At 36.8% G+C, this 22933-nt stretch overlaps 1 protein-coding gene across 1 annotated transcript; it reads right to left on the bottom strand.

Moving 5' to 3' along the window:
• Nucleotides 1–446: 446 nt before the first annotated feature.
• LOC114373443 (probable ATP-dependent DNA helicase RecQ) lies at nucleotides 447–22044 on the bottom strand. Its single transcript, XM_028330906.1, has 19 exons — nucleotides 21913–22044; nucleotides 21403–21515; nucleotides 21200–21275; nucleotides 20948–21090; nucleotides 20540–20710; nucleotides 18843–19050; nucleotides 18194–18279; nucleotides 17795–18026; nucleotides 17528–17651; nucleotides 17066–17202; nucleotides 15843–15951; nucleotides 4408–4450; nucleotides 3812–3974; nucleotides 3476–3546; nucleotides 3287–3380; nucleotides 2031–2258; nucleotides 1722–1931; nucleotides 742–1137; nucleotides 447–649 (listed from the first exon to the last, which is right to left on the bottom strand). The coding sequence occupies exons 1-18, from the start codon at nucleotides 21943–21945 to the stop codon at nucleotides 763–765; spliced, it is 2616 nt and encodes an 871-aa protein (XP_028186707.1). The 5' UTR covers nucleotides 21946–22044; the 3' UTR covers nucleotides 447–649; nucleotides 742–762.
• Between the last annotated feature and the right edge of the window lie 889 nt (nucleotides 22045–22933).

Genomic DNA, 22933 nt, shown 5'->3' with positions numbered 1-22933 from the left:
GACGTTGATTGTATTAAGTTGAGCTATGTTATAAATACTGCTATAATTTATTTTGATCATGTCTTTGTTTATTTGTGTTTTTTTAGAAATGTGATAACTTACTCTTGTGCTATTTGTATTTGAATCCTGTGATGATTTCGAACCTTGTATTCGTGAAAACAGATGATTAGGTAGAAGATGCTAGGATGTAACATTGGGGATACATTTTTATTTTAATTGCATGATGTTATTTTATTTTACCTTTGATTTTACAAAATTTCTTTTGTAAACTTTGACGGCCTTGTTCTAAGCCGGATATATTTTTAATAAGTTTAATTTGATAATAGTGAAGTGAATATGGACAACGCGAATTCATTTATATGTATTTTTATATGTTTTATTTATTTATACATATGTCGGGATAGAAGGTGTCACGACGATCACTTGTGTACAAAATAAAAAGGCAATAGAGTGGTAAACAAGCCATTGAAACAAACTATTTTTTACAAGCATGATCCATAAAAAACCTGATGCATCAACTTTTTTACATAATCCTATAGATGCCACCTTTCCTATATATTGAAAAGTTACAGTCAAGGCAATTTAGCAGTTCAACCACGGAATCTTCACTGGATCCGTTGAAGTGTTCCAAAACATCGCTCAATGTAGCCTGAAACAAATAAACAACACATTTTCTTATAATTATAATCACAAAGCAAGGCATATATATATATACATCAGAAAGCTTAAGTCTCCACTAACCCCTTCATCAAAGTTCTTCAACTACTCTACAACAGAACTCTCTGTAGCCTTCAATTTAGTTGAATTTACTTCCTTTGTTTCACTGACTTTGTGTCGTTTGTTTGTGAATCCCCCCTCACTGGTCAATGAAAGCTTCTGTACCTCGGAACCATTGACGGGTAGAGTAGGTACCTCGTTAATTTCTAAGTTGCATTTTTCAGTTGAACTTATGGCAGAAATGCCGTCTTCACAATGCCTTTCCACGTGGCATGTTTCTAAAGTAGGACCTGACAAATTTGAAGCATTGTGTGCAGGTTCACCATCTTTCTCAGTCTGGATACTTCCAGATTGAATTGCTTCTAAGGATATTCCACAGTTTCGCATTGTCAAATAAGTCTTGATGTGCTGATAAGTTATCTGCACCATAAAAATTTATTCAATCTCAAGCTCATGGAAGTGATGAGCAGCTCACCAGCTAGAAGTTACATATGATACTTAAGATCCACTTTTTTAGGTTAATGACTTGAGCTCCATTTGTTTTGTGGAAAATTACCTTCCAATATTGTCAGGGTTTTGGGACACTCCCATTTCAGTGGTTGAGTATTATTTACAAACTACAACGTAGCAAGAGCTTCACGTGACAGAAAAAATAGCATCTCAATGGTAAAAATTTGAAACCTGGCTACACAACTCTAGCCATTAATTACAAATTCTTTCTACACTTCCTTACCTGTTTCTGCCCTTGTCCATTGACTGTTATCTACTCTGATTGATCAATGGATAACCATATAATTAAGAGACAATGATCTCAAAAACCAAAGAACCAGATATGTACAAGTTAGCATCATTTTGAAGAAATAAATACATATAATAAATCTAAAATCTGAAAATGATAATTTGTTGACAAGGAAGATAGACTGTAGATTGAAATATATTGGGCCATATATTTCCATCATTACCAAGATGTACTTATATCAAGAAGGTAGGAAATTCTAACTCACCTCTTTTGGCAATTCATTTTTTATAGGTTTCAGCTTATCTGTAGATCCAACTTTTGAAATAGCACCCTGAATTTCTGATATGATCTCTTGTGTTAGTCCTATCATCTCGCTGAACCTAGCCCAATCAAAAGGTAATCCTTCTTGAGCAGCTTCCAGCAGATATTCAGCAACAATTTGTTCTTTTATAGGAGCCGATCTACCTGGAAAGTTCTGAGATTACAGATAAAGGAGTCAGTAGAGAAAGAAGTTATACAGAGAAACATGTGAAGCATAGATCTTTATTAGTAACAACAGACTCGGATGACATACAGCAATCTCATGAATAGAACAACCATCTTCATGCCACATTTTCCAAGCTTCAAACTTTGCCGGTGTCAACTTGTTGGATTTGTTGGTTACTAGAGATACTTTCCTTACTTCATTAGTTTGCAAACTTGCTGTTGCGACCCTTGCTTCCCCATCCAATGATAGGTTTAATCCTTGTGACAGTTTCTGAATAACTTGAAGAAAATGATCTCCATATTTCGTTACTAGGTGCTGTACAAAGTTGTTTGAAGTTAGTATCTCAAATGACAGAAAGGTAGGAGGAAAAACGGCTTCAGTTATCTAAAGACATGTTTACAGGCCAAACATATTTGACAAAGGAGCATGGTATGAGATGTGATTAGTGATCATTGGAATGTAAACTATTGCCAAGAGACTGTCTTTTCAGAGGTTTAACTCATGTTCACACTGCATGCTACTATAATTTCTTCCCCATTTATGTAATCTAGAGAGGCATTTCATAATATTGCAATTAACCTTCATAATTGGGCGATTTCTTCATGCATGTAATTGCTGCTAAGAATTCTAGTATTTAGCACATACAGGATTTTGGTGCAGGGATAAGAACTTTTATTAGAGAAAAACAATTATGGAAACCGAGAGTAGGGGCAGTTATGACTTTGTTACTTTAATCAATTGGTGTTCTATCAAACAATTTATACAAACACTGCGAACCTAGCAATGGTCTTAGACATTCACAGAACTCTTACAAAAGTTAATTGTGATTAAGCAACAGCAAATACCATTTATCAGACATCTGAAATGGATTGTCTGAAATGGATTAGAAAACAAATTATAATGTGGTTCAGAAAATAAGTCATAAACCCTTAATCAGATAGTATGCTAAATAAGTACTTTTCGTAAAATAGAATAGATCTGGCTTTTATTAGAAAAAATAAAAGATATTAAAATGCATCAGGGAAGGAAAGTCTGCCAAATTATAGATTTACTTATTGAAAATTAGAAAGCAAATGAGTTAAGGAATACATCAGGATCAAAAATTGAGTAAATCAAGAACATTCAGAAAAAAAAAGGAAAACGTGAATCATGAAAGAAATTAAATAAAAAATAAAATTGAAATTAGGAAATTAATAAATAATTTATGTTTACTAAATACATTTTGATGAGTTTCCCAATTTATTAAATTAAACTCTACTTCCATTCAACTGGTTCCTGCTTATTCTTCTTGAAAAGTAGGGCAAGTACAGTTTGCAGACATCTTCAAAACATTAAAAGTGTACCTGATTCACACCATCAATGTTTGCTAGTCTTGCTTTTGTAGAAGGTCTTGGCAAAGCAATTTTCTTGATCGTTTGATCATCACATATAGCATATCTACAAAGAAAGTATAATAGCTTTGTAAAGAAACTAAGGATAAAAGAAACTAAAAGAATTGATAGACTTCAAACTGTTAAAAGATAAAATCATACGGAGCTGTTCCAACACTTCTTGCAAGCTTTAATCTTTCTTCCAAAAGCATTTGGTAGAGCTGCCCCTCAGCCTGAGTAGAGAAGTACAACACCAATTTAAAATTAACAGATATGAAATGTAATTAGAAAACAAATACATATGACGAATGTCTCTTATAAACAAAACAAATTGAAAACAATAAGATTGCAGTTTATTTTATTTTAACTGTTTTTGGATAAACGACTTATTTATCTTACATCAACATATATCAACCACCTATTCAAGAAGATTCATTGATGATTAGAAGCAAAGAGAGAAAAGAACTTGAATAAAGATAAGACCACTTAATTACCAACCTCTGAAAAACCTTCTGACTCTGAAGTAGATAAAGTTTTGAATTCTTCTTTTGTGTTTCCATTATCTTCTACACCAAGCATTTCAGCAGTCAATGTCAAAACCAAAGGAGGTTTATAATCTGGTCTAGAAGAGGCCAAAAACTGCTCTCCTTTTGAGCTGACACTGATTCATAAAATAACAAAGTTTACCTCTAATTATAACTTCAGTTGTGAAACACTAAAATATTAAGAAACTCAAGTTTATGAAAGCTTATAATAGAAGTAGGAGGCCAATGAGAGAAGTCCAGCTCTTTAATAGACTGGGTGATGAGATGGAAGAGGGAAACAGAAAATTAGTACTAATTAGGGTGAGAATAAACAGGGAGTTGGAAGGGGATAGGGAGATTTTTGGGAAGTTGTTAGAATCATGTAGGAGGGGCAGGATCCCTGTGATAATTCTCTTTAATTATTTCCTTCTTGAGGACTCATTGTTCCAAGAAGATTTTCATGCAATAAATGTTATTTTCATTCTATCTTCTGGTAAGTGGTAACAGATTTGTAACATACATAGACTTCAAATAACTGCAGCAATCTACCAAATAACTTGAAGAATCTACCTTATAGTTCTGTATATGCCACTAAGAATCTCCTTCAAGTAACCTGTAGAACAATAGGAGTCAATTATAAATTGCATCAAGATATTTTCTTCTAATTGAAATATTGTATAAAATAAAAGACTAACATTTTTTATGTAAATTGTGAAGTATGTCATATGTAAAATATACAGCAGCAAGAAATAAACTTAAGTTACCAAATAAAAAATAAACAAGAAATGCACAAACAATTGATTATGCTTGAAAACAAAAGAAAATGCCAATTATTTTTCAACTGTTTGTTTTTTCCTTAGTATAGATTTAGTCGATAGTGATGTAATCCTACCCCTCAAGGGCATTGGATAGAAGACTCCAAGAAGATTGAGCCAGAGATGCAGGAGAAGGCCCTTGGGTTCTCATGAGCCTTAGGGTAGATTTTGGGCTCATGGGCTAAGTATGAGCCCACTTATCTTTGTACATGTTAGATTAGGATTTCATTATTTTTGGGCCTTGTATTTAGGGCTCCATAATGTAGGTAGGACACCCTAGAAAATGTAGGATTTTTCAGCCCTTGTATTTTAGGACACCTAGACTAGTTTTTGTATTAGGGGTAGTTTTGTAATTTCATATGCATTAAGTGAATATTTGATGTGTGTTGGGAAATAAATTTAATTGAATTGGGAGAAACCCAATTCAATTAAATTTTAGAGGGGGAAGTGAGTTTTTGCTTGCTACACCCCATTGTCACATTATATAGTCACACTTTGTGCATGCCCTTTATACTTTACATGTCTCATGACATCTAAGCACATTTAGTGGAGAATCTTAGACTTGATCTTGGATTAGTGGACTAAACCATAGTTAAAATTCACTAATCATAATTAGTGAAATTTTGGCTCCAAAATTTGACTCCACAAATTCAATTGCAAATTCAAGTGAAATTTGAATAAAAATTCAAATTTTTCTCCAATTTTGTGTGACACTTAGACTATAAATAGAGGTCATGTGTGTGCATTTTTTCAACTTTGATCATTTAAAAATTACACTTCAAAGTTCAGACCTTATTTAAGGCACAAAATTTTGTGCTCCTTCTCTCCTTCTCCCTCCCCTCATCTTCTCCTCTTTAAGCTCTTATCCATGGCTTCCTATGGTGATGGGCTTGTGCTTGACTCATCTTCTCCTTGAAGTGATGTTTTCAATCATCTTTCTTCCTTCTCCATTCCGTTGCCATTGAACTTCAAGAAGCAAAGGACTCCATTGATGAAGAAGATTCAAGACCTACAAGCTCCACATGGAGCTACATTAGACACTGCCACTAAGTCAAAAGCTCTGGTTGAAGCAAGAAGGGAACCCACACCCTCTGTGAGTTGAATGAAAATGAAAGTAGGAAAGATGAAAACAAGGGATCTCTTGCCATTCTTCTATATAAAAAATTCACTCAGGTAATCAGACAGAAAAAGAGGTAGACTTTCATCCATGGCCTCTCACCATTGTAACCTTGTGCTTGCAATCCAATCATGCTCAAGACTCTGAAAATTACTACAAGGAGCAGCGAACAAGCCAGCAAGGTATCGAAGGTAATAGATTAACGGAAAGTGGCAAATGTGATTTGATTTTCTCAACCAATGAAATCATTTATACAACACACAATGTACAAAGTTAAAATTTCCTTCCAATAATTCAAATTGCCCATATTTGGATTTAGTAAAATTCAACCGTGCTCTACTCAGAAAATGGTGATGCCTCTTCCACCGTCAGGGAGAATTGTGGGCGAAAGTATTGGATTCCAAATATGGAAGTTGGAGAAGTCTGGATGAATCAAGAAGAAATAGTAGAGATTCAATTTGGTGGCGGGATTTAAGTAACGTCTGCAATGCATTTGAGGAGGGGAGTTGGTTCAGAAGTGGGATAAAATGGAAAATTGGATGTGGGTCAAAGGTGAAGTTTTGGGAAGATGGATGGCTAGATGGAGGGATCTTGCTGTTGGAGAAATATCCACGTATGTATAGCATATCTCAACAACAACATCACTTTGTCCAGCAGTTGGGGGTTGCATCACTAGGAGGATGGGATTGGCAACTGCAGTGGAGGAGGTTACTTAGGGAAGCGGAGATAGACATAGCTGCAAAATTCATGAAGGACATCGAGGGTGTGGTAGTGCAGGCTAATCAGCAAGATAGTTGGGGCTGGGGGGTGGATCCCAGTGGGATATACTCAGTGGGTAGTGCTTACAAAGCGCTCAATAGGCACTTATCAAAGGAAAATGATAACGAAGTGTTTAAGGAATTATGGAAGCTCAAAGTTCCAAGTAAAGTGTCACCCTTTGCTTGGAGGTTAATTCGGGATAGGCTACCAACAAAGGCCAATTTGAGGAGGAGGAATGTAGATCTGAATGATATATCTTTGCCCTTTCTGTAGACCTATTGAAGAGGATGCATCCCATTTGTTATTCAGCTGTGATAAATTATTGCCTTTATGGGAAGCATTGTCTTGGTTAAACATAGCTGGTGCTTCCTTGGAATTGCCTAAAGACCACTTTCTTTAGCATTCTCACAGATACCTCAAGGGTATTAGAATTCAGCGATGGCGAACATGGTGGATTACTTGGTGTATATGGTATCATAGGAACATGATTGTTTTCTCATATGAAAGGGTCAACGGTCAAAAGATGATGGATGACACCATAATTTTCTGGTGGATATGGCTCAAAAATATGGAAAAAGGATTTGATATCCCTTTTCAATCATGGGCTAGCAATATAAGGGTTGGGTTTTGTAATCTGGGGGGGTTGTTCTATAAGTTACTTTTTGTGGAGGGATGTCTACATGACTAAAGACCTATGGATGCTTAATTCTTGCAATACAACCTGTATTAGGACTCCATAGCTCTTCACATAGTATCGAAACAATGTATATATATCATTACCACTTGTACTAATCTTATTAATATAATACAAATTAATTTTGTTGATAAAACAAAAACTTAGACATATAGGAGTATACTTACTTGATAGAGTTCTTTCTTTTCTTAAGTCTTTGTGTATAGGCTTAACTATAGGTTTCTGCACTCTTGTAGTTAGTTAGCTATCTGACTAGAGTCAATTGACAATTACAACTATAACTGCTTGTATAAGCTGAGGTGTAATTGATTCTCATTTGGGTTGAATCTTATCACCTTTCACCTAAAATTCTGTTGTGAATTCTCTCTCTGAGATTCGTTTATGGTATCATAGAGCTTCGTTTTTCATTGTTGATTCTTCTCTCATGGCTTATGCTTCCATTCCTCCTCCTCCCCCTCCTCCGCCAGGGAATGGTGCTACTTCACTTGGTTCTTCGGCAGTTATCATTGCCAAGGAATTTTTGCATTCCATTTCGCAGAAATTAAACAATTCCAACTATCTTCTATGGTGTTAACAAGTTGAACCGGTGCTCAAAGACCATCGTCTCTTTCATCTTCTCACTAAACTGCAAATTCCATCACAATACCTCATACTTCTTCAGCGTTCTTACTTTAGTAGCAACAAGATCAACTCCTTTTGTCGTGGCTTCAATCGACCATCTTTGGCGAGGTTCTTCTGCAACTCGTTAGATGCAAAACAGCTTGGCATCTTTGGGACAAACTTCCACTTGATGGTTTGTGCGAAAAAGCGACAACTCCGCAATGATTTGCACAATATCTTTCTCAACAATAGTTCTATCTCTGATTATTTGTTTCGGATTCAAACTATCATTGATTTGCTCTCATGGATTGGAGAACATGTTTTGGAATCTAATCATGCTGACATCATTCTTGATGGATTGCCAAATGAGTTTGAGTCACTTATTACCTTTGTGAGTGGAAAGTTTGAATCACTATCTATTGATGAGGTTGCGACTCTACTTTTTGCTCATGAATCGCAAGAAAAATCTTGCCTCGTCTATGGCTTCAATTAATCTTATTGAAGGAGCTAAACCTAATTTTAGCCCCAATTCTACACATGAGCTTTCTGGTTCTTCTGCCTCTTCTAATCTGCAAGCGTATGTCGTTCATGGTCACTCTGGCGAGCTCCAACAGCTACCATGGAGGCAATTGATATGTCAACTCTAGTGCACCAGCTGTGGTGGCGGTGGCTGAAACTTCTCTCGTGGTGGTCGCAATGGTGGACACAGCAAAGGTTGCTATGCTGATGTTCAATGTCAGATTTGCCATAAGTATGGTCATGACTCATGAAGCTACCTACCGTTACCAAAGGCACAATGATGACTATCTCCCTTCTTAGCCAATGGAATATCCTGATCAGAATCAGTCTCAGACCTCCACCAATTCCGGTCAGTATCAAAATCAGAATCAGCGTCCTCCACATGCCAATCTAGCTAGTGCTCCTTTAGTTCCTTCTCTAGATTAATATCCTGATTTGGGGGCTTCCCATCATGTCCAACACAAGTTACAGATATTATGTAACCTTTGTTGATGCCCACACTCGTTTTACTTGGCTTTTATTTGTTGAAAATTAAATCTGAAACTCTTACTCTGTTCAAACAGTTTCTTACTTTAGTTAAAACTCAGTTTAATCTACCTATTAAAGCTGTACAGTCTGAATGGGGGGGGGGGGGGGGGGAGAGTACAGGCCATTTACCAAATTTCTTGCACAACTTGGTGTGCAACATAGATTGATCTGTCCACACACCCATCATTAGAATGGAGTGGTGGAAAGGAAACACAGACACATATTGGACACTGCCCTAACTATGATGTCTCAAGCTTCCATGTCTCTTGAATACTGGGATCATGCTGTTACTTCTGCTGTATATCTCATCAATTGCCTTCCATCATCATCTATCCATCAAGAGGTACCTTATCAAAGATTGTTTAAGAAACTTCCAGATTACAAGTTCTTAAAGGTCTTTGGCTGTGCTTGCTATCCTCTGTTAAGGCCCTACAACCAGCATAAACTCGAACCACAGTCTCAAGAATGTCTCTTTCTAGGGTATTCACTTTCTCACAAGGGCTACAAGTGCATGGCTGCAGATGGACGAATTTACATCTCCAAGGATGTGATCTTTGATGAGTTGAGCTTTCCTTTTCCTAGGTTGTTTGGTGATGCAGCCTCAGGTTCAGCAGCTACTGCTTCTACTTCTTCTCAGCATACATTGACTGTTCTGTCTGTTCCCCCAACAGCAACTACTTCTGCTACTACAGCCAGTGATACTTCTGCATCACAAGCAGCTGCTCTTGTTCAGCAGTCACCAGTGACTTCCACCTCAGTGAGTGTTGATCCTGTCTCTGATTTCCCAGACTCTCAGCAACATCAAGAGCCATTACCCACTGATGTTGCCTCCTCTCAAGCAGCAGCTCTTGTTAGACCTGAAAATATCCATCCTATGTGTTCTAGGGCCAAGGCTGGTGTTGTTAAGCCTAGGTTGCAGCCCACACTTCTCTTAGCTCATGCTGAACCCAGGGCCACAAAGTCTGCTCTCTCTAGTCCAACATGGTTAGCAGCTAAGAAAGCTGAATATGAGGCCTTGATGAATAATGGAACTTGGTCTCTCACTGATCTTCCTTCTAACCGTTCACCTGTGGGTTGCAAATGGGTCTTTTGAGTAAAAGAAAATCCTGATGGTATTATCAGCAAGTAAAAAGCTAGACTTGTGGCCAAAGACTTTCACCAACAATTAGGTTATGATTACAATGAGAATTTTTCTCCTGTAATTAAACCTGTCACTGTCAGAATCCTCCTTTCTCTTGCTGTCACTCACAAGTGGAGTCTTCAACAGCTTGATGTTAAAAATGTCTTTCTCAATGGCATCCTTGAAGAAGACTATTGTGATACATTCCATAATTAGCACATATTTTATTCTGTAATTAGTACAGATTTGATTTTTTTTTATTTGTACAGATTTTGTTCCACTTTATTTCTTTCCTTAATTAGGTCGCTGGCAGCTTATAAATAAGTCTTGTATTCACTCTTTGAAAGACAACAATACAATAATATTCAAATTATTATCTTTCAAGTTGGTATCAGAGCCTCCGAGCCAAGGGGCTCTACTTCTGCATTCTTCCAGGCAGCCTTCATTGCTGCAGTTGATACTGTTTCAGTGCCCAGTCACTACGTATACCATTGGTCGCTGTTCGATGCCGTCCTCCACTGTCAACCACCTTTCGTCGTCGTCATTGGAACATCTACGAGCCTTTATGAACCCTTTCAATAAGACATCTAGCTCTTGTTCCCTAACCATGGCTGGTAAGAGTTCTAGCTTCCTATCCTTTAATGCTTCTGGTACTGAAAATATCTGGATTATAGACTCTGGTGCTACTGATCATATGACACCTCACTTTTCTTATTTTTCATCCTACACCTTTTTAACTGGTAACCAACACATCACTGTTGCTAATGGTTCTCATACCCCCATTACTGGTTGTGGTAACATTCAACTTCAATCTTCCCTTCATTTGAACAATGTGCTCCATATTCCCACACTATCTAATAACCTTTTGTCTATTCATAAAATCACCCAGGACTTAAACTGTGCTGTGACATTTTTCCACTCCCAGTGTGTTTTCTAGGATCTTGCCACAGGGAGGACGATTGGAATTGCTAAAGAGCAGGGCGGGTTATACTACTTGTAACATGAGGACAATAAAGAGTGTACCAGACAGAAGGCTCTCACTTCCAATCATCGGACAAGTTCAGAACCTTGGTCATCCTCCCAAATATGGCTTCAGCATAGGCGTTTGGGTCATCCTCCGTTTAGTGTCCTTAAGTCTTTATTTTCTTTTTTGTTTACAAAAAGGTCAATCAAGTCTTTTCACTATGATGTTTGTGAGTTTATTAAACACCATCGAACAACTTTTCTTCCCAGTACTAATAAAAGTTCTAAACCTTTTGATCTTGTTCATTCGGATGTGTAGGGACCTGCACCTATCAGTAATATTTCTGGTGCAAAGTGGTTTGTTTCTTTTATCGATGACTGGACTCGGGTTACTTGGATATTTCTCATGAAAGACAAATCTAAAGTTTTCCAATTGTTTGTAAACTTTTACCGTATAATTCAAACACAATTAGGGAGCCTGATTAAAAGATTGCGTTTTGATAATGGGAGAGAGTATGTGAATCAAAACCTTTCCAATTTCCTCAAAGATAATGGTGTTGTTCATGAGTTAACTTGGGGGGAAACTGTTCTAATCGCTACTTACTTGATAAATAGGTTACCTTCTTATGTTTTAAATGGTGTTAGTCCTACTCAACTCATGACCACATTATATCGGTCTGTTCCCATTATGACCAGTCTTCAGAGTCGTGTCTTTGGATGTTCTGTCTTTGTTCATGTTCATGGTCCCCATCAGGGAAAATTAGATCCTCGGGCTATCAAATGTGTTTTCATAGGTTATGCCTCAAACAAAAAGGGGTACAAGTGTTACCACTATCAAAGTCGTCGTGTCTATGTTTCCAAAGATGTTACTTTTCATGAAACAGAGTCTTTCTTCACTAGTCCTCCGCTTCAGGGGGAGAATAGTCTAGAAACTGAGATCTCCGAGTTGTCATGTTTTCCCATGTTACAGGATTTCACTCCTACAAAGGATGACAATGACCCTGAACCAACATCATCACCAGTTCAACATAAAGAGGACAGACGCTTTGAGAACGAGTACCAGCGAAGAAAAAAATGCGACTTGGTCCAGCAGCAACTTCAATCATCCGAACCGGAGGTAAGAACCCATACTCTTGAGGACACCTTAGATGCCTCTTGTGAATCTAACCTAGATGATTTGCCAATTGCCTTAGGAAAAGGAAAAAGATCTTGTGCCAAATATCCTATATCCCAGTTTGTGTTTACTAAAGATCTTTCTCTACAACACCAGAGTTTTATTTCAGCTATTGATTCTATCAAAATCCTTACATCAGTACAAGAAGCCTTAAAGGATGAGAACTGGGTTCGAGCCATGAATGGAGAAATGGGTGCATTGGAAAGGAATGAGACTTGGGAGATTGTAGAGAGACCGAAAGACAAAAAGGTAGTGGGTTGTAGGTGGATATATACAGTTAAATATCAGGCTGAGGTGAGGTTGGTTGCAAAGGGATACACCCAAACCTATGAGATCGATTATTAGGAGACATTTGCTCCAGTGGAAAAAATGAATACAATTAGGATCATCATCTCCTTAGCAGCGCACTATGGTTGGGAGATGCATTAATTTGATGTTAAAAATGCCTTCTTACATGGAAGCTTGGAAGAAGAAGTGTACATGGAGATTCCACCTTGATATGGTGCCACTAATGGAGGAAATAAAGTTTGCAGACTAAAGAAGGCCCTATATAGTCTAAAGCAGTCTCCTCGGACTTGGTTTGGTAGGTTCACTCAAGCTATGGTATCTTTGGGGCACAAGCAAAGCCAAAGTGACCATACTCTTTATAAAACACTCCCAAGATGGTAAACTTACTTTGCTCTTGGTCTATGTCAATGATATAATTATCACAGGCAATGATGAGCTTGAAAAACAAACCTTAAGGGAGAGGTTAGCTGCCCAATTTGAGATGAAGGATCTCGGGAAGCTAAAGTACTTCCTCGGGATAGAGGTTGCATACTCTAGGTAGGGTATCTTCATTTCTCAGAGAAAATATATACTTGATCTCCTCAAAGAATTGGCTAGTTGGGCTATAAAACCACTGGAGCGTCCATAGAGCAAAATCACAGGATTGGAAATGATGAAGAATGCCCAAAGGTAGAGAAGACACAATACCAGAGACTTGTGGGAAAACTTATCTACTTATCCCACACCATGCTTGATATAGCCTATGTAGTTAGTGTGGTTAGTCAATTCATGCATGACCCAAGAGAGAGACATTTGCAGGCAGTAAATAGGATCATTCAGTACTTGAAGTCTTCTCCAGGAAAGGGGTTGTTGTTTAAAAAGGAGAAAAATTTATCCATGAAATTATATACTGATGCTAACTATGCAGAATCAATTGTTGATAGGAGATCTACAACAGGATATTGTATGTTCTTGGGTGGAAATTTAGTAACGTGGAAGAGTAAGAAGCAAAATGTGGTCGCAAGATCAAGTGCAGAAGCAAAATTCAGAGCTATGGCTCAAGGTGTTTATGAGTTGTTATGGATGAAGATCATACTTGATGACCTCAAAATAAAACATGAAGCTCCTATGGGACTGGTTTGTGATAATAAGTCCGCCATTAGCATTGCACACAATCCAGTTCAACATGATTGAACAAAGCACATAGAGATTGATCGACGTTTCATTAAGGAGAAATTGGACAGTGGTCTTATAGCCACCGAATACATCCCTTCAAAGCTTCAGTTGGCAGATATGTTCACCAAGGGACTTCCCATGGAACGGCTTCAAGACCTTACTTGCAAGCTGGGAATGATAGATATACATTCACCAACTTGAGGGGGAGTGTTGTGATACATTCCATAATTAACACAAATTTTATTCTGTAATTAGTACAAATTTGCTTTTTTTTTTATTTGTACAAGTTTTATTCCATTTTATTTCTTTCCTTAATTAGGTCGTTGGAAGCTTATAAATAAGTCTTGTATTCACTCTTTGAAAGACAAAATTACAATAATATTCAGATTATTATCTTTCAAGTAAGACATTTACATGAGTCAACCCCCTAGTTTTGAAAATTCCAACAAGTAGCTGGTGTGCAAATTGAATAAGGCAATTTATGGTCTCAAACAAGCTCCTAGAGCTTGGTTTGACAAGTTAAAGGCTACTCTTCTTAGGTTTCAGTTCAGGTCAAGCAAGTGTGACCCCTCCTTGATTGTTTACACTGATTCCAAAAATACTGTCATCTATATGCTTGTGTATGTGGATGATATTATTGTTACTGGGAACAATTCAGCCTTCATCAAGTCCTTAGTTACTAAGCTCAATTCTGAGTTCTCTCTTAAAGACCTAGGGAGTCTTGATTACTTTCTAGGAATTGAAGTCAGACCTCAGCCCAATGGTGCTATCATTTTAACTCAGTCAAAGTATATTAGGGATTTGCTGGGGAAAACCAACATGGATGAGGCAAATCCTATCTCTTCCCCAATGGTTGGAGGCTGCAAGTTGACTAGATCAGGGTATGAGCCTTTCCCTGATCCCACACTCTACAGGTTTATTGTGGGAGCCTTGGAATATGCAACTATCACTCATCTTCAAATCAGTTTTTCAATAAATATAGCCTGTTAGTGTATGTCAGACCCTTCAGAGCAACATTGGGAACCAGTGAAAAGGATTCTTGAATATCAGGCAGGCACCATCAACTTTGGGTTGAAGTTTCTTCCTCCGTCCACTGGACCTCCATTTGAATTACACGCCTACTGTGATGCTAACTGGGTGTCTGATCCAGATGACAGGAGGTCCACCTCTGGTGCAGCCATCTTATTTGGGTCCAACTTGGTGTCTTGGTGGTCAAAGAAACAGTCTATAGTTGCCCGATCCAGCACAGAGGTCGAATATCACAGTTTAGCTCCGGCCACAGCAGAGGTCACATGGATTAAATCCCTTCTATCTGAACTGCATATTCTGCTCTCCAGTTATTTTCTGTGATAACTTAAGTACAGTTGCTCTTGCTCACAATCTGGTTATGCACTCTTGCACGAAGCATATGGAACTGGATCTTTTCTTTGACAGAGAAAAGGTTATGGCCAAGCAACTTCAAGTGGTCCATGTTCTAGCCATTGAGTTAGGCCTAAACCCACATTCTAAGACTTTTCTTAAGTCTGTGTATAGGCTTAACTATATTTTTCTGCACTCTTGTAGTTAGTTAGCTATCTGACTAGAGTCAATTGACAGTTACAACTGTAACTGCCTATATAACTGAGGTGTAACTAATTCTCATTTGGGTTGAATCTTATCACCTTTCACCTAAAATTCTGTTGTGAATTTTCTCTCTCTCTCTCTGAGATTCGTTTAAGACATAGCAACAGTAAATGCAATTGCTCTGCATAATTCAAACTTCCCTGAAGCATTGGCAGAACTGTTTGACCACAAGTCATGACTATGATAAGCATAAGCTACACATCACCAAGGTGTACACCCGCAAACAGAGAGCAAGAGAAGCGCAATAACCATGGACCACCAGTAGCAGGGCACACAACACCCAAGGGGTGCAAACCACCCAACAGATACGACCCACCCAAAGGGTGTAAACCACCCAATAGTTACGATTTCACCCAAAGGGTGCAAGGTCAGAACATGCGAATCAAGGGGGCATGACCCTTGGAAACAGTCACAACCATTCAGAATAATTGTGTCCATTAGATGTAGTATAAATAGAAGTAAACCAGAATGGGAAAGACACTCTGGAATTAGGAAGAATCTGAATTGTGGAGAGACAGACTCTCGAAAACCTGTGTAATACAATATCTCTAATTATCTATAAAAATTTCTGTTTCATCTTTTCAAATCTGTTCCATTATGATCTGTTCTTATCAGACTATAACTGGGTAAATTATTTCCACTAAAAGTACCTTGAGAAATCAATTGATATCCAAGTGCTTTCCACCAATTTGCTGGATAATTTTTCCCCAGTCCATGAAGTGGAAGCTTGTCAAACTGAACATCAAGAATTTTCTTGGACTACAAGTTACAAGCAAATACAACAATCAGCAATTGGAAGAACATAATAAAATTTAAAGGCAACAATAAAGGTTAAGGATGAACGAAAACCAAATGACACTTATAATTTTAGAGCATACAAATTAGAAGGTATTCTTAAAGCAGTGCAGTAACTACGGGAAGCAAAAAGAAGGTGCCAGATTGCTAGATTAAAAATCTGTTTGGGTACACAAGGATTTGAATATGCTCATCTACCATGTCACAACTAAATCAGCATGCACTAAGGATTCAATGCTTGTCACTATGAATAAGAGGAAATGCAGAGTTTATAATTTATTACATGCCACCTTGTGATTACGAGCAAAGAGTGCTTTTTGTGCAGTCAAATAACTGTAATCTTCATTATATTTGAACACTTTTAGTTTTAGGACCATATTCTAAATTAAGTAACGTCTATTGTTAGTTTAAAGTATCTAAATTTAGCATATCTCAAACTAAACTTTCATCAGAGGATGGAAGATGCATTGGTGCTTTCTCTTTCTTTTCTTTGTGCAACTGCAAAGTTTATGGTTGTCAATCATTCTGTCAGGATCATCACTTGAATACTCTTTCAAGTCTGCATTGTGCAGTGCAGACCTAGTTAAGTTCCCATCCTTAGACCTATCATGACAAAAAAAACTCAAATTTTATCTCATCAATCAGTTCTCCATTAAGGCTTCAAAATGACTTCTGTGCTTTATTAAAATTTTACACCCAACTTTGATCTCTTTGTAGAAGTTCAATTATTTTTCTAAAACACCTATTGTTGCAGAACTAGATGAAAATGGATAGACAATTAGACATGAGCATACTTGAAAAGGACTAAAGAAAATAAACCACAATTATCAAGTAAGGCTGAAAAAGGTAAACAACCAACAGTAAAAAAACCAACTTATTGTAAACAACAAGTGACGGCAACCACTGAAAAATATATTTGTTGGTAGAGACACAAGGATAATCATAACAATAGATAAAATGGGGAGTACAAGATTAAATAAATAAAGAAACTAATGCTACCAAACAAGAACTCAAAAAGTGAATGAATTCCCTATAAATGAAACTAAAACATTTCCTAGTTATAATTTGAACAGCTTACTCGAGACCCACGCAGGACATCAATGGGCATATTAAGGCCCCATCCACCCCTGCATGAATGAATGCAAGCCATTAAAAGAAATGCTTCTCTGGACATGTCACGCTCCTTCCTTGAGATTTTGCAATTATCACAGTTCCCTACAAAGCACATACAAAAGAAACAGAAATTGGAGTAAACTAAATACATAAAGGTTAGCTTCAGGCAAGATTATTATTGGTTTTGTCAACTTGTCCAGTTAGCTGATATAGTAAGTCCCTTAAAGAGCCTACATTTGACTTTATTTGTAACAAGCTTGGGTGCATATGACATACATGATCCACCTTGAGGGTGAGTATTAGGATTAAACACATACTACCTCCCTAATTCTATAAAGTCAACGAAATAACAATGACAGGTTATTAAGGTTAAGCTCTAACTTTACAACTGGACAATTGTATTGAAGCATCTAAGTGAAAGGCAAACCACATCTATCAGCTGGGAATTTTTCCCCAAAGTATTCAAGCAAGAACTTTCTTCTGCAGGTTGTCAGCACACAATAGCGTTCAGCAGCCAGCAATGACTCCATAATAGCTTTTCTTTGTTTTTCCTGGTACATTGGAGACTCACATGTTACTAAGAGAACAGGGATAAATTGTCTCGGGAAAATATGCAAGTATGCAACTTAAATGCCCATTTAACCACAAAAAAATCATTAGCCAAACTTTTTATGATAAATACTAATACACATACTGATTTCACTTCTCCACAATAAAAGTCAGCCTTGGCAAAGTCACTTCTTGTGTAGTAAAGCCAACAAACAGAAGCTATACCATCTCTACCACATCGTCCACTTTCCTGGTAGTAGGACTCTAGACTCTTAGGGCAACCATAGTGAATCACTTGTCTTATGTTAGGTTTATCTATGCCCATGCCAAAGGCAATGGTGGCCACCATGACTTGCAGTTCATCTCTAACAAATAATCTGAATAAATAAACAGATAGTTCAGTTAGGTTTAGAAAGCATTGAAGCATCTTCAACATTACAGACAGAGGGACAGGAGGAAGGGGAGGAGCATGCTCCTCCACCTTCACAATGATCATAGGTGAATTTTATTCATTTCATGTTCTAAAATAAGCAAAAATATTCACCTATGAGACTCCTCTCGAGCTTTTCCATTCATCTGGCCATGGTACATCCCTGCCTCAATGCCTGCTTCTGCAAATGACTTGAATATCTATTTAAAACAATATCAAGAAAAAATAAAACAAAAGAAAAGGAGGCAGTTGATGCAGACAGACAGAATTTAGACAACGAAAAATGCAAACAAGAACAGATAGATCATCAGCTTTTGACAAAACATGATGACAAGAAACCCATAAGTAATCAACTGAAGAGAAATTGAACAAGATGTAATGAAAGGTCAGGAACAAATTATACTCAGTGGATGTTAAATGCAACAACTATTTCTTTTTTTTTTTTTTTTGCCATATGATATCTAAGAAGGCACACTTAGTGCTAGCAGTTTTACAATTTTTTCCTATTACATAATAGGTTGAAAGTTCTCATTTGTCTTGAATCATGAATAAATATCTCATTTAGAGCCATACATCACCGCTTTAAATTATTGTGCCTAAAAACTAAAAAGTCTTGATGAGTCCTCAAGCAATTTGTTCCTTCAGCATAGCTTACAAAATGTGCTGTGGATCTCATCTCACGAAAGTCTTCAATTATCCTTCAACATGAGAACAAGATAGAAAACTATTTTGGGATTCATTTGTAACATTTCTAGCACATTACCTGCTCTACATCCTTGATTGTTGTGCAATAAATTATAGTTGAACCACCATTAGTGACTTCTTTTGAAATTTCTCGCACAAGCTCGTCAATAAAAGATTGTCCACGGTTCAATAGTTTGACACCATAGAAAAGATTTGTGCGATCAACTGAACCAATCGTAACAAAAGGATAATTCAGCTTTAGGGAACCGATGATGTCATATTGAACCCTGGCAATAAAGCACAGAAATTAACAAGATTGTATGCATATCTCATTTAACTAAATTAAGTTGGAGTATACTATTAATTAAAAGAACCATGAAGTACAGCGGTGTAACAAAAAGAAGCATTACAAAAATACATTAATTAAATTTACAAGGCAGAAATGTCAATAAATTCTAATCCATTCTTACAATACACAAGTAGCAAAATCCTTTCCTCTTAATGAGAAGATGTTGTAAAATAGAAAGAGAGAAAGCAACTACCTGAAGTACACAGTATAGGAAGTACGACGGGAATTGTTGTACCAGTAAAGATTTAAATCAAATAAAAAGTATCTTACAACAAGACCAAGAGCAGCCCTCCCCTATCTTCAAAACTTTGTTCATCAGAAATAAGTTAGGATTCTGTAGAGGTGGTTCAATAAGTCCAGAACCTTGTAATTTGTTTTTGCCACAAACAGAATCATTTTAAAACTTAAGTAACCTAATAGGCTTTTAATAGAACAGGATCAGAATTCAGAATGTTGAACAATATGAAATGTTTATTAACAGAAGTCCTCTACCTCTGGAAATCTATCATTGCATAACAGAATACCAGATCAGAGCAGAAGATGCAAATCAGTGCTGTATAACAGAAGAACTACTCTCCAACCCCAATACATTCAAGTCCTGGCTCGCCTTCCCTCCCATATTGCCCCTAATCAACTACTTGAATGGATTTCAATACTTTGAGGGACTAGTTTTTGGCTCCCTCAAGGGGTGCCCTGGGTTCACCAAAAAAAAATTATCCTTCTTTGTTCCGAATTCCATGATCACGCCTGTCTTGATTGTCTGCTAGACAATTATTCACAGTTGGTAAAAGACTTGGGTTTTAATCTCCTACTCTTCCCCCATTCCTTCTAATATAAATCTGTTAAATTTGGTGTGCACCAACAGCTTCAATATTTGTCCATCGCTCATAATCTCATTCATAAATGGGGTGTACAATAGAAGACATTATTCTAAACAGAACCATAAAAAAAATGTGGGAGACAAGAGTAGCTTTGTTAGCTGATGAAGAAATAATCAGAAACTTCCAAGCAAGAACATGCATGAAACAATGGGGGTCATGTTTATCAGTTTATGTTTATTTGATGACATAATAAAATACAAATATTGAGTTTATGGTCAGTATTCATAGGTCGAACTATCTTCATTTTGTAATTATATCATTCTCCAAGCTGTTATTTGTGGAAAGAGAAATGGAGAGATAGACAGGTGAATAGAATGCCAAAATGGACTGAAATTTTAATCCAATGCTAGCAAAGCATGTGATAAAGTTCATGTAAAAGTACAAAAAACATAATTATGACACTGACTTGCAACTAAAAACAAATTTGTCAATGAACAGTTGGAGAGCAAAATATATACAAGATAAAGGAGGCATGTGTATCAGAAAAATCATAATAAATTACAGCAATGATATGCTTCACTAACAGCCAAAGCAAAAGATGAGTACTTTTCAGTAGCAGTTGCAGTTAGACCAACAAAAGGAACATCTAGCAAAACCTCACGTAACTTGTCTAAATGCTTGTATTCCACCCTAAAATCATGTCCCCATTCTGATATGCAATGGGCTTCATCAACAGCAAAAAGACTAATTCCAGCCTTTAGTAAATTGGACCAGAAACTACAAAAATATGATGAAAGTTAACAGCAGATCATAACTAGACAAGACATAGTATGGGCTAAGACTGGCAATCTAATCCAAGATATTAAAAAGATAATTAACTAATAGAGTGCACTAGTTATATAACTTCTAGAATAGTTCCACGACCCTTCAATTTATTAATAAGCTATAAAATATTACTAATGCACTCAAAATAAGGTCATGATCTACCAGCCGAAGGTATGTCTAATCCATTACCTGCTAGGAACTGTGCATGCCTTCTCAGGAGTCATGAACAGAATGTCAAATTGACCATGTTCAGCTTTAGAGTGCACAGTGAAATCCTTCTGAGCACTCCCAAGATATTCAGCTTTGATGCCCCGTTGTTTCAAAGCCATCACCTATTTTCCCATTTCTTCCATATTAGATAATCATTATACAGAAGAAAGGGCATTGAGAGCATAGAAATGTAAAACAAGAAGACACACTTGGAAGCATTGATCAATTCACCTGGTCTCGCATCAAAGATATCAGAGGGCTCACAACTATCCCAGTCTTTTTAACAACCAAAGGAGGTACCTGATAGCTGTTTTTTTTAATAAAAAAATCACTTTGAACTCTCCAATTTAAGGAATTAACTTCAGAAAGAGGCAAAAAAAAAAAAAAAAACAGATAGATTGAGTAAGAGAAAGGGGAAGATAATGTCTTTTTACCACAAGGACTTTCCACTACCAGTAGCCATGACTACCAAACAATCCCTTTTCTCGATAATTTTCTCAATAACTTCTCTCTGATAAGGCCGAAAATCCGAAAACCTAAAGTATTTCTGAAATAATAGTAACAAATATATCAGCATCAAACAATCATAAACACTCAAAACCGCTAACACATCATTCACAATACCATTAGTAAAGACTCATTAGATAAGAAATGAGACTAAAAAAATTTTGTGATTTCTAATAACTTGAAGACAGTAATGAAGGGTGTGTTGTTAGAATTTCTCTGTCTATATATATATATATATATTCTGAGAAAGCAGCAACAAAAACAAAACTTCTTTTCAATCGACACAACAGAATTGAAAACTGCAACGTGGGATTGAAGTTTTGTTACAACAAATAAAAGGAAATGAGGGCATTGCTCAACCAATCATCTTCATCATTTGTATAAACGAAAAAAAAAGTAACGAAGTTGAGAGAAAAAGGAGGTTGATTAGGGTTTACCTTGAGAACGGAGCGCATGGTCTCCATAGACATGGCGGCGAGAGGAGGAAGAAGAAGAGAAGCGTAAGCTCCCAAAGTTCGAAGTTCGAAGTTCGAAGCCACTAACGTACTGATATTAATAGTGAAGTACACTCCCGCCAATTCAATCAGGAAAACACACGCGATATGTTAGATAAACCCAGCAATTTATTGAAAGGTCAATTTTGCCCTTCATTTAAAAACTTAAAAAGCTTTTTCCCTCTTTCGGAAACATTCTGTCTTCTTCATTTTCTCTCTTCCGCGAAAGCTTCCTTCCTCTTCTCTCTTCTGCGAAAGCTTCCTTGGTGGTCTTCTTCTCCACGAGGCTTCTCCGCCAGCCCTTGAACCCATTTGCATTCGAGGTAGGTGGCCTTCTTCTTAGCTTTGATTTTGTTATGCACTGTATTTGTAGCATTTAGGGTAGGTTAGTTGAACCTTAGGGTAGCGGACGCCGGAAAAAATGGCAAAAGCTTGGTGACGATGGCGCCTTCCGGAAGAAGGGTTCTTCCGAAAGTAATAAAACGTATTCCGGAAGAACAGATTTTCCGGAAAGCTCCCGAAACACCTCTTCCGGATGACCTTTCCAGTGGTTCTGGAAGCACTTCCCGGAAGACCCCTTCTTCCGGAATGTTTCCGGAAGAACTACTTCTTCCGGAAGTTTTTTTTTTTTAATATTGTTTTTGTTAATTTAGTTGGTTATTTTTGTTAATTATTTTAGTTTATTTTTTATATCATTTTAGTTGAATATTTTACTAATTATTTAATTTTAAATTACTTATGTATTATTTTATAAATGAAGTACTTTATTTTTATAAATAAAGTTGTGTATGTTTGGAAATTTTTTTTCCCATTATTGTTTTATTTTTATATATAATTTTAGTTGTGTATGTTTACTAATTATATATTTTGAAAGTAGTTGTGTTTTTTTTGTCTATAAATAAACTTTTTTATTTTATTATAAATAAAGTTGTTTATTTTATTATAAATGAAGTATTTTTTTTTA

This window comes from Glycine soja, chromosome 11 (genome assembly GCF_004193775.1).
Source record: "Glycine soja cultivar W05 chromosome 11, ASM419377v2, whole genome shotgun sequence".
Classification (NCBI taxonomy): Eukaryota; Viridiplantae; Streptophyta; class Magnoliopsida; order Fabales; family Fabaceae; genus Glycine; species Glycine soja.
The sequence above is the reverse complement of the archived record's forward strand: the minus strand, read 5'-3'. Positions and strand labels throughout refer to the sequence as shown.